The following is a 12,831-nucleotide window of genomic DNA, read 5'->3' as shown; positions in this document are numbered from 1 at the left end:
GTCTCCATTTAATAAGACTGTGAGGCAGAAACTATTCTTGTTCCCCTTGTATGTGAAAACTGAGAGGCTAAGCATTTTATCTGCCTGAGGTCATTCAATGAATCATTATCAGAAGCAATATTTAGACATATATCTGTCCTTCATTATCCTCTATACTGTTTTCATAAACATAGGAATCAGAGAGATATTTCTGCTAAGGAAATTTTTTTGCCAAGAAAATTCCAGTAATGCCTGGCCAGTGTGAGCACAATTCCTGAGGAGTAGGGTTACTAGGGAAAATTCCATGTTACCATTAGTCCTTTCACTATACTGAATTATAACCAGGTGTTGTCTAAGATGAGATTTCATTATCATTATTCATTAAGTCATGGTATTGTATCACTCATAATTAGAAAACAAAAAAGACCAAAGGGGAAAAATGAGGAAGGAAAAAAGAAGTAGACTGGTGAAATATTTTTCAGAAACTGGACCGAGGGATAGAACTATGATTAAAGCAGAGTAACTAGGGAGCTTCTTGTGGGCTGACTCCACTGTGAAAGCTGAGGAGTAATTAATTTAAGTTATGGTTAAAGTTGTGAGGGTTAGAAGTAAGAATGGGAAGCATTAAAGAATATAGACTTACTCCAAGTTCTAGTGTGACTGTGCCTACCGTAGGTACAGGAATCAAGGTCTTTCAGCTTCCAGAAGAAAATCCAAAGGTGGGCTGAGTAGAGTGTTTTAGTGTCTATGTTTATTATAAAAGGAGAAGAAGAAATTTTCTCCCTTTTCTACTGAGTAAAGGACAAAAAGAAACAAGTTTCATCTCCAACAGGGGAAGGTGTGGTTAGGCAGGAAACCATTCATGAAGCTATCTATTTTGGTTTTAAATTATGAAATATATTACAAAAAGCATAAGTGTATACATATATTATATATGTGTATTTAAATAAAAATAATTTAAACAAAATGCTAGATATCCAAGAATCATGTACAAGTTATAAACTAGAATAAAGAGGTATATTCATGTGGCACAAAATTTCTCTTTCATTGAAATAATGCATTTACTGTGTTCTATGGAGACAAGTGGAGGTGGAAATGGCAACCCACTCCAGTACTCTTGCCTGGAAAATCCAATGGACAGAGGAGCCTGGTGGGCTATAGTTCATAGGATCACAAAGAGTTAGACACGACTGAGCAACTTTACTTACTTATGGAGACAAGATGAACGTCAGATGGCTCTTTTAACTCAAGGATGTTAGCGCTTTCTCCCACAGGCTTACCTTGTCATTCATGACTGCGAGGTTCCTCTCAAGTGTCTTGTGACTGTGAAACAGTGCCTCAGAACTCACAAGGTCTTTGCCATAGTCCTCAGACGTGACTTGAGCCTCCTTCTCCTTAATCCACTGGATGGCTTCAGTCACATCCCTGCCAGACAACCCCATGAGCTCCAGCAAAGGAAGAAGGCAGGCATTCCAGGGCAAACAGCACCCAGCAGGACCAGCCTCACTCACCCTGTCAGAAATTATCCTATCTTCCCACACACTAGCGAAAAATAGCATAAAGAATTCCTGCTTTGGAGCTTCCCTGGTGATCCATTGGTTAAGAATTCACCTGCCAACGCAGGGGACATGGGTTCAATCCCTGGTCCGGGAAGATCCCACATGCAGAGACAGCTAGGCCCGTGCACCACAACTACTGAAGCTCATGCACCTAGAGTCTGTGCTTCACAAGAGAAGCCACCACAATGAGACTCCCGCCCACCACACTGAAGAGTAAAGTCAGGCTCACCTCAGCTAGAGAAAGCCCACCCACAACAACCAAGACCCAGTACAACCAAAAATAGAATAAATGCACAGATTTTTAAAAAGAGTTCCTACTTTAATGGTTTCCATTGAGATGTAGAGATCTGGGCATCCTGTCAACTGAGCCTCCTGATGTACTTCTGGGTTAGCCCTTCACAAACGTCCTTCTTCGCAACCTCACCTTCCATTCTCTTAATGTTTTTGCCCCTGCAGATCTTCCATCACTAATTCACTAGTGCTAATTTTATTACTTTGAGCTCCATTTAACACACTTGGCTATTGACTGGATCACAATTTTAACTACTCTGTTCCTTGTTGTTTTAAAGGCAAGATCATGATTTTCTTTGATTCAAGGTATTGGCCACTAATTGCTAACAGTAGACAAAGGCTAACCCAAATACCCAGCCTGGTGCTATTACAGTTTCCTACAATTCAGTGGCCAGATTCCTACCTTTTGAACCTCTGGAGGTCTGCAGCACTGGACAGCATTTTCCGTCGTTGGAGAGCCAGACCATGGAGACGCTCCCAGGCTGCATTCACCTCCTTCTGCTTTGACTCAATCGAGGGCAGCTCAGGATGCTTTTCCTGTGGGAGTAAGTCAGTGTTGGGCTAATACAGAAAAAACTTTTAAACACTTCTTATTCCACACTGGTCCATACTTTTTCAGAAGCAGAGGGTAGCCGTTTAGCCAGACACTGCACTTCACCTTAGCCCTGGTCCCTGTTACTTGATCCACATCACCAAAATCTAGAAAACCAAACTACCAGTTGCATCTTCTGTCCACACCTCAAGACTAGTCTACTAACATAGGTTGCCCAACCTCATTATTTTTAGAACTCCATCATGTTGATGGTTGCTAGCTTCTCTCAAGACCCTGAAAACCAAGGAAGAGAAAATTCCTTTCGTGAGGTCTGACTTAATTTTTGAAATCTCGAATATTGTGAGTTTTGGCTCTTTTGGGGCCCTGACACCTTGAGAATATAGTTGGAGCTATTTCCCTCTTCCCAGAAGTAGATAGACATGCAGATAAATTTAATTTTGCAGTTCATACAATTTTGCAGACTATCTGAAGCAATGAGATTTATGTTTATCAGATAAAGCTAGCTAATATCAGCCCATTTTGATACTTGGAAATTTTGAGTAGTTGCCGTATACCAGGTCTCCTGACCCCTCCTATCCCTGTTTATTCCTATCTCCACTTCTATTTTGCAGCCTCTTCAGACAGAATTTTCTTTTCCTTCCTTCTTTACAAGTAGAAATAATATTTTATAAGTACCAGTACTTAGGCCTCAAGAAGTCTTTCAGCTTCTGTTCTTACCTTCTTGGAACATATTAAAAAGTATGATCTACTGAAAGATGAGAGAGCATATGGAGAAAGCCTGCACTATCCTTGCCAAATCCTTAGACATGGGAGGAAGGTTGTTTTAGATCCTGTACACCAACTGAGTCACTGCATAACTGCAGTTACTTCAGAATATCAGGTGAGATCGGGAGAATGGCCCAGCTGAGCAGCTGAATCAGTGAATCTGACTCACTTAACCATGGAAAAATAAGATGTTTTCTGTTTTAAGTTTTGTAGTGGTTTGGTAGATAGTAACAGATAACTTAAAAAAAAAATCTGCACAATAAGAAAAATGCAGTCATGTTAGAGGGAGAAATTTAGAGACTGTTGGAAATGAGGTCTGGAAAATATTGAGAAATAGTTTATTTTCCCTACTCTAGTACCTCTTACTCCTGAAATCTTGATTCTATTTACACATAAATATCATTCCCATTTTATAGCTGCAGTGATAATAAAACTTTAAATGGAAGAGCACGATAGCCAACTATTGCAGTTTCTGTTCAATTCCTTCACATACATATAAAATCAGACTGACTTCCCAGGTCTTACATATGTTAAGGGTATTTAGTCACACACTGAGTATTTGTATGCTCAGAAATTAAAAGCTTATTTAAGCACTTTCTTAAGTAAATGAAGGTAAATCTGCCTCTTTTTCCTTCCCCTTCAAAGCACAGAAAACTTTGTTTAATGATATCATATATATTATGAGAAGCCACGATTATTATATATTCTTTGTTACTTTACTCTGGTGCTTCATAAACTTAAAAAATCTATGTACTGCACAGTGCAAGAGTAACCTCATTGTGGACTGAATTTCTTTACATAAACCCATGTACACTCACTCACTCACGCCTCTATTTCTGTAGACTGGCAAGGGATGAATTCAGAAATGAGAGAAAGCTACTCTGGGCATGTTACTCCAGGGACAGGCATACCTCTGTTTTCTCACAATGTCCTACATATCTTTCTTGTCCCTTCTACAAATGGCCAGGCACTCTTCTTGAAGATCAGAACCCTTTTCCTGGATTGGCTCTGTTATTCCCCACCTCACCTCTGCACATTCATTGGCATATCGGTTCACTTCATTCACTCTCTCCTTTCGAACTGCCAGATCTGCTAGGAACTCTTCAAACTTCTTATGCAGAACCTCTGTGCGCTCCCAGTCATCACCCAGCTCCACTGATGTCACCAGAGCCTCCTGTAGACACAGTAAGGTCTATTAGGTCACCAGCAAATATTTAGGGATTCCCGCAGTTCAAGTGCCCAAAAGCCTTGCTTATATTTACATTCCCAGGATAACTCAGAAGGAGATACTGGTGGAACCTGGGAGAACCCCTTCAAGAAAGAGTCAGAGCAAGGGTATATTTCCTGAGGTGGCACTGTGACTCAGGGAACAGTGGTCTTTGGGGTAATTCTTTGGGAAGACCAGGGACATTGTCAGAAAATGCCCCTGGAAGAACCTTTTTGTGGTTTGGAACATGAGAAGTAAATTCATCCTGGTTCTGCTCAATTCAACATCCTGAGTATTTACAAAAGTATTGTGCTGAATGCTTGCCTGTATAAATTTTCAGTCCTAACCATAGGGTTATTCTTCAAATAATAGGAGATAGAAACCTCTCTAGTTATAGGTACTAAGACACAAAGGATTAAGGGGAAAACTGGCAATTCTCTCGGTTGGAACCAGCGTAGGATTGAAAACCTGGAAGGAGTGAAGGCTCATGGAAGGTAGAAGGGGAGCAATCCTAGATGATCTTTCAGTACACTTTTTTTTTTTTTTATGTCTTGCCTTCTTCATGTTCAGATTCATACATTTAGACTTATCTTCCTATAATGTTGCCTACTTCCAGAATACCTCTAAATCTTTGCTAACATTCCTCCTTCTTCCAAGGAACTAAGCCCAGGAACAGATACCCTGACTTTTTTTCAAAAAGTGAAAGTGAAAGTTGCTCAGTTGTGTTGCATATTGTTTCTTGTGACCCCATGGACTGTAGCCTGCCAGGCTCCTCTGTCCATGGAATTCTCCAGACAAGAACACTGGAGTGGAAGCCATCTCCTTCTCCAGGGGATCTCCCCAACCTAGGGATGGAACCCAGGTCTCCCACATTGCAGGCAGATTTTTACTATCTGAGCCACCAGGGAAGTCTGCATTAAACTGCTATGGGATGTCTAGGCCAGAGGGGTGGAAAATCCTATATACAGGCTGTTTAATGCTATACCTTGTCTCCAATCCACTCCAAGATGTCAGCACACTCCTGGAAGTACTGTTGGAGTTTCAGGGCCCGCAGCAGCAAGGCACCCTTCTCCCGGGTCAGCTCCAGCAGCAGGTCCCACAGGCGGTTCAGTTCCTCCAGAAGGCCCTTTGGGAGAGGTAAAACCACTCAGGCACATTACCTGCTGTGGAGCAGTAGTTATAGACTCAGAGACCTGTGCAGAGAGGGATCTGGATAAAAATCCCTCATCCCATTAACTCGTGCATTAATTGCTCAAAAATATTTAAAAGAGGATAGGGCATGTATGGGATAGCCATTAAATCATATGATCTTCCATAAAGAAAAATAAATAATAACATTTGGGTGTTTTAGAGGATGAAATGATTACAAATGATAAGACAGGATGGAATAAAAATTCATTTAAAAACAGGTGCTCATTTGAATTGGACCTTGAGGGATAGATAGAATTTTGATAGGCAGAAGATACAGAGAGGGTGTTCAAAGTATTGACAAAGGCACAGAAAAAGTTAGCATGGACTGTTTGTCAGAAGAGATGAGAGCAACAAGTTTTTCTGACTTACAGAGGAAATAGGATCACCAAAGCAATAACAGACCTTGAGACTATATAGTTGAGGGCTCTAATGCTGGGTTAGCTTAGAAGACAAGGTTTTACATATATTGTAAAATTAAAGGTATAATTTATGTTGTGTCTTCAAGAATCTTGTATTTTCCAACTACTTCATGGTTCTAAGGTAACATGTAGCACACAGATCACATTTATCTATGGATCCTGCAGTGCTACAGAATTACTATAATCTCAGAAATTCTGATAGATGTGAAGATGTTTCAGATATTTCTCAACTATTTTAATTAATGTAAGGGACTGATTTTTGTGCAATTTTACCAAATCATTTTTATTTAATAAGAGGTAAATTTTGAGTTATTCTTGTTACAGAATCTTCTTTCTAATAAGGTTTATTCTTGTTAAAGTCTGTTTCACCTGACCATGTTTTGTTGACAGTAAAAGGAGCTAGAATTTGTATGCTAGATATGGAAATATAAGCCCCAACTTATAAATATGTAACACACATTTCTTTTGACAATTTTAGAAACAGTTAAACAGTAAAAAAAAATTTCACTTAATACAAAAAGAACCTGAACTGACTCTATCAAACCAAACATTTTAGGGGAATATATGAATTAACTCAGAAAAAAAGCTGATAAATTAATAATGGATTTCATGGTGGTGGTGCTCTTCGATCTTCAGGGTTCAAGGGTTTGGAGAACTACAATAGTAGTCACAGCATGTGAGCTCTGAGGAGAAAGAGGCATCATAGGCAAAGGGAGAAAGATTTCAGAGAAGATTCAAAGAAAGAGTATCCCTTGTTTAGAGAGTTTAAGCACCAAGGACTCTGAGCTTAGAAGAATTAGTCAGAAAGGACATTTGGGAAAGCCAATTCATCTGGGTTAAGGTGGGTTTGATCCTGAGCCAACCCATCCTGTGATGGCTTAAGGAGGAAGGTGATTCAATGAGAGCTTTGTGCCATAGCTCTTCTCCCCACTCCTAGGAACACTAGCATATCCCATCATTTTTTCCTTCCACAATCCAAGTAAAATATAAGAGGCAGAACCATGGTTCCAAGTCAGTTGTTTCAAGGTTTACACCTGTTATAATCAATGAAAACTCTGATAACATAATCAACAATTAGAAGCATCTCTCACAGAGCCCTATCATATATTTACCTTGGTGTCCTCATGGGCAAAATGCCCCTCAGGAAATCGAGTTGCCCTGGTTTCTTCCAGATCAGGAAGGACCCTTGATTTTGCTTGCACCTCTGCTTCAAAGGACTCATGCTTCTGATATTTCCCCTGAAGATTAGAAATTAGAGTTTATGGCTTCATGGAGCCTGGTCTCCTGGACCATAAAAGAGTTCTTTTATTCCTCTGCTTTCTTGCAGGCAGAATTACCAGTTTCCCAGCATAGATTAAATGATAACCTATGACCATAGCTAGAGGAGTCCTATTCTAAAAGAAGTGGTTGTGGCAGAATCAATGCATATAGGTTTTTAAAGATTCCCACACCCAATGTCCTAGACCACAGAAGAAGGTCTTTTCAGTCCTTACTGCTTTTGGGAAATTTCCAATAAATATTATGTTAAAGTCTTAATTGCCTTCTGTGGAAGTGAAATAATATAACACAGAATTGTTCCTTTTAAGAAAAGAGGAAGTAAATCCTACTGAAAGTAGTGTACAATGAGGAAAATTATCATGACAACAGTGACGTTTATTTTAACTGGGAAGTTTTTGCATGCTAAATTATGCTGTTGTTGTTATATATAGATTGATCCTTTAGTAGGTAACACATTGTTCTTGTTCTAGGTGCTTCCTTTCTGATATCCATTGTGCATTTTAGGCATACAAGCCTTTCTTCTGATCCTGACTATGCCTTATTCTGTAATACAAGTAGTAGGGGGAGCTCCCACCAAACCTCTCTATCTGAGATCTCTCATTTGGACCTAACAAGAGTCATGAACAGCCAACTGGGAAAAACCCTGGTTAAATCATATCTTTCTGAGGAGGGCAAAGAGAAGTTGGTTCAGAAGTACTGATGTCTCTTTACTTCAATTCCATCCTTAATATCACAAATATTGAAATTTCATAGTGCATCATAAATTCTTTGAATTCTCAGTGTTTTGCCCATGGTTTAAGTTCAGAGCAATATTACATTTATAAAGTATTATCTAGAATTATCTAGTATTATCCTGTGTAAATAAGACATTGAGGCTTAAGAAGTTGAAGACATGGACTATTTAGAGACAGAATTACAGTTTCCAAAGTCTAATCTTCTATTACAGCATCCCTCTAGAGTTTACCAGCTGTACACCTACATTATAAAAATGTTTCCCTCCCTAGAGATTTTAGAGTCTCATCTGGGGAAGTCAGTGAAACTGAAGAACCTGTATGTTCGTTGGGTCTTCATAGCTTTTATCAGTTGCAATCTTGATTTTCTCCGAGATCCATTTCTCATGGTCATCAGCATCTCGTATGAAAACCTGGTAGTGATAGGAATCTTCAAGTTTCTGACCCCTCTCAGCAACCCGTTCCTTGAACCTCTGGTACCGAGTCAACACCTCCTGACGCCTCTCTTGGATCTCTTCTGCTGTTTCCAGCACCTTTGGCCCATCACTCTCCATATCCTGGAAGTTAAAAAGTTTCCTTAATGCTGGTTCTCAAGTCTCTAGTATACTGTTTTTTTTCCCTCTATCTCTAATATTCTGTCTTTTTAAATGTCTCAAGGCATTTACTCATGTTGGACTTAGGTTCAGATATCTTTATACCTATAAGTCTCTTTTTAGAAAGGCTGTAGTACATTTATATAATTTTAACCATATGCAGCTACAACTTAGGCTAATAATTCTTGGTCATTCAGAATACTTTTCCAACTTTTCACATAAACATCTGCCCATTTAATAAACTTAATTAACAATAAAGTTCTATAGCATGCATTATTAGACAACTGAAAACAAGTTTAAATTAGCAAAATCACATTTTCGGATGCATAAAAAGAAATACAATTTTACTGCTTTCAAAAGCTTAAAAGGTGTTAACATGTACTGATCATGACAAATCTAATTTAATGAATAAATAAAAATGGCTTGCAATTAATTTTGACAAATGATATACCCCAAAGTCCAAAAAAAAATTTATGTAAAAATAAAACTAATACATTATTTACTTTATTATTTCCTTTATTCATAAACAATACAAATCAAAAATTTAGCACATTTACAATCTAATTACCACAAATTTCAAATTATTAACATCTTGGTAACTGATTTTTGTAAAACATTGTATTATCAAATAAAATCACATATTATTTTCCAATAACAGTGGGATCCAATTTATTTGTGACAACATCCAGCAAAATCTCCATAGGATACACCTTCATTTCTCTGGATATAAGCACAGTTTTTCCTAGTTTACCTCAGTGAAAACATTCAATATAAGATTTAGACTTTAGTCTCCTTCTATATGTAATTGTTATTCTGTGGGTGGCCTTTACTAGTTTGGTTACAGAATTAAATCCTTCTATGGAGACTCAAACATTTATCATGTGTTATTTTGCTCCAAGTTATCAGGTTGTTCTCCATGTGAACCCGTGTAAACATGTCATTGCTGGATTTTGGTGCTGTATAGCCACAAGCTCAAGGTCAGTTTAAAGTGATACATTCATAAAAAAGAGAATAAAAATTAAGCTTCTTTACTTCTTAAGAATCAAGAAATAATTCTTGCTGATTCTGTCAAAGATAGCACAGAAAGTTCAAAGGAGACAGCTTTCTTAATTATATTGGTGACAAATTGTCCGATAAAGAATTCTGTACTCACCATTTCCTTTGCAAAGTGTTATGCTTTTCCTAAAGGTCAAGAACTTGCCAAAATGAAATTTGTCCAAAAGAGAGAGAGAGAGAAAGAAAGAGAAACAATTCACATGTAATTGTTTAGTCTAACTTAGATAGAGATGGTTACATATGTGGCAAGACAAAGAAAAAAAAAAGCCTCTTGCTTGGGCCAGAATCCCGCCAACTACAATCTACCCTATCTTCAGGAGACAGATTGAGCTGAGGCAGCTGCTAACTTTCACAGATGCTGGGTGACTCAGCACTTTGAGGGGACTGTGGTTCTCAAAGGTCTTCAACAGGACTTTATTTTAAAAAATGAAAGCAAATTATTAGATGAAAACAGGAAAAAAACTGTTATAGATGTAACATAGGGCAATGTTAGGATTATGTTTTGTTTCTTCAATTAGCTTTAAATTTTACTTCTGAGAATTATAAATCAGGAAGGAATTCTGGGTTGCCCATTCTTCATACTCCGTACAGAATTACAAGAACTCAAGGCATACATAGGTTCTTGTTCCAACCTGTCTCTCAGAAATACAAATCATCAACTCCATTAAAACTCAGCTGCAGATTTTTAACAGTCTTTAAGCAACAAGACATCCTAATTCTTGCTGTAGAGACTTTGTTAAAATAGGGAGGAATTTTTATTCCTGGTCTCACAGATTGTTCCTTTTATTTAAATGATTAAGGGTAAGGCTAAATCAGATTTTTAAAAACCCAAAACAAGTAAGATACATGCTTCCTTATTAGCATTTTGTGAAACAAAAATTAGGATACCTCATCACTTTGTCAACAAAGGTCTGTATAGTCAAAGTCAATGTATGAGAGACATTGTGGAGGTTAAGAATCATTTTCAATCTTTAAAATTTTATGTAGCCCTTTATATAAATGAATGCTGAGAGATTACAGGGAAAACTAAGTTCATTACAGACAGCTTCATTAAAGAGAAGTCTTATACTCAGTTTTACAGGGTGGGAGTACATTTGAGAACTGTTGTATTTGATCTTGGTTATCAGCTCTGGGCAGAACTGTACTTCTCACACTCATTTAATCAGCACTGCCCAGCTTTCCTGCGTCTCTTCTCAGTTATCAGATCTTCATTTCTTGGACTCAGAAACTCCAAGAGATATTTTATATACCCAAATTCTAAACTGTCCCCAATTTGCAACACTAAAATTCACATGCTTACTGTGGAATTTTAGAGTTCAAGTTTCTCAACTCATTTAACAACAAGGAAAAATACACTAATTTTAATGTAAAAAAAGTGTTTTCCTGTGGAGTAGAGGTCATCATTACTTTATTTTTAAGACTCTATTTTTGCTTCTCCAGAATGAGTTCTCATTTTAAGAAGCCTCCAATGTTTGTCTCCTAAATTTAAAATATTAAATCTTGTCATTCAAAAAAAAAAAAAAAAAGAAAGAAAGAAAGACCTCTTTGCAGTGAACAATATTCACTTTAACTCTTATTACCTCAGATTCTCCAAAGTTGTGCTCTGCTGTGCTTAGTTGCTCAATCGAGTCTGACTCTATATGACCCCTTGGACCATAGCCTGCCAGGTTCCTATGCCATGAGGATGCTCTAGGCAAGAATATTGGAGTGAATTGCCATGTTCTCCTCCAGGGGATCTTCCCAACCCAGGGATTGAACCCAGGTCTCCTGCATTGCAGATGTTCACCATCTGAGCCACCAGGGAAGCCCATGAATACAGGAGTGGGTAGCCTATCCCTTTTCCAGGGGATCTTCCCAACCCAGGAATCAAACTAGGGTCTCTTGCACTGGCAGGCAGATTCTTTATCACTAGCACCACCTGGGAAGCCCCTTATTTAATATAATCTTCCCCAAATATCAGATAATAAATAGGTTGGTGAGGTGAAACACAGTGTAAGAGAACTCACTGCTCAATCCTCAGTAATGTGAATTAAAAAAAAAAAAAAATCATGTAGAAGTTCCACCAGCAGGTCAGCACAGTGATCTACCCTCTGAATGATGTCCTTACTTTTGACCATCAGACTCTGCTGTCTGCTGTTTCTTTTCCTTTAGCTTTTCTCTCAATTTGAAATTGTTTTTATTCAACACAACTGGAATAGCATGCACACATACACAGTTTAGCTAGTAAAATTACATTTGCAATTTGGAGTGAGAGTGTGTTTAATCTTAGAAGGTTTTTAAGCAGAGTAGTAAAGCAATAATATCTAAGTTTTAAGAAATAATGTAATCAGTTGGAAGAGCAGACTGAGGGTGAGAAAGTGTGAAAGTTTCAGCTATATAAATTTTTTAGAGATAATGATAAATGGCAATGGCATAAATGTAATTTATATAATATATATAAATGTCATTTATAAAAGACATTATAAGTGATAAATGATGATACAACAATAATAATCATAATATAATTTATAGATAATTTATAAATTATAATGATAAATAAGTGACAATGATAAAGATAAATGGCAAGAATAAAATCTGATGGTAAATCTCCCTGAAGTGTGGGAGACTCGGGTTCAATCCTTTGGTCGGGAAGATCCCCTAGAGTAGAAAATGGAAACTTACTCCAGCATGATTGACTGGAGAATTCTGTGGACAGAGGAGCCTGACATGCTACAGTCCACGGGGTGGCAAAGAGTCCTCAGATACAACTTAGCGACTAACAATTTCATTTTCTTTTTCAGGAAAGTGATAAACAAAGTTTATATTTTAAGGCACAACAAGAAAATCTCAACAAAAAATTCTCTCTGTGTGTTCATTTGGAGATTCTTTCTCCCTAATGTGCAGTGTGCACTTGCATTACACATCAAAGAGAACTTCGCAAAAATGGGAGTGTCTGCTGAGCAGTAAAGATCACTTCTTTTCCTCTCTTCTGACCCTAGCAATGTAACTCCTTTTAAAATAAATATTTTTATTTCCCAACTCTATGAAGAGTCATAATGACTTGATGCTTGCTTTGTAAATGCTTACCTAGACTATATATCCTTGTTGAACTTTATGTAATACATCAGTATGTCATTTGATGCATGATCCTTTGTCTTGAAGATGTATCTGACTGTGCCTCTGACCTCTAACAGGTGGAACAGTTCTCAGAGCTTTCTGAAATCTCCCTG

General features: G+C 37.8%; 1 protein-coding gene across 1 annotated transcript in view; it reads right to left on the bottom strand.

Moving 5' to 3' along the window:
* The window catches only part of SPTA1 (spectrin alpha, erythrocytic 1), an 80,050-nt gene extending 71,523 nt beyond the window's left edge, over positions 1-8,527 (bottom strand). The window contains exons 1-6 of the mRNA XM_052637177.1: positions 8,291-8,527; positions 7,077-7,202; positions 5,340-5,480; positions 4,175-4,321; positions 2,233-2,366; positions 1,260-1,404 (exon numbers count right to left, since the gene is read on the bottom strand). Of these exons, the coding sequence (XP_052493137.1) occupies positions 1,260-1,404; positions 2,233-2,366; positions 4,175-4,321; positions 5,340-5,480; positions 7,077-7,202; positions 8,291-8,527 (930 nt within the window). The remainder of the gene's footprint in view (positions 1-1,259; positions 1,405-2,232; positions 2,367-4,174; positions 4,322-5,339; positions 5,481-7,076; positions 7,203-8,290) is intronic.
* Between the last annotated feature and the right edge of the window lie 4,304 nt (positions 8,528-12,831).

The sequence above is a fragment of the Budorcas taxicolor genome, chromosome 3 (genome assembly GCF_023091745.1).
Source record: "Budorcas taxicolor isolate Tak-1 chromosome 3, Takin1.1, whole genome shotgun sequence".
Taxonomy (NCBI): domain Eukaryota; kingdom Metazoa; phylum Chordata; class Mammalia; order Artiodactyla; family Bovidae; genus Budorcas; species Budorcas taxicolor.
Note: the sequence above shows the minus strand (reverse complement) of the source record. Positions and strands in the feature narration are given on the sequence as shown.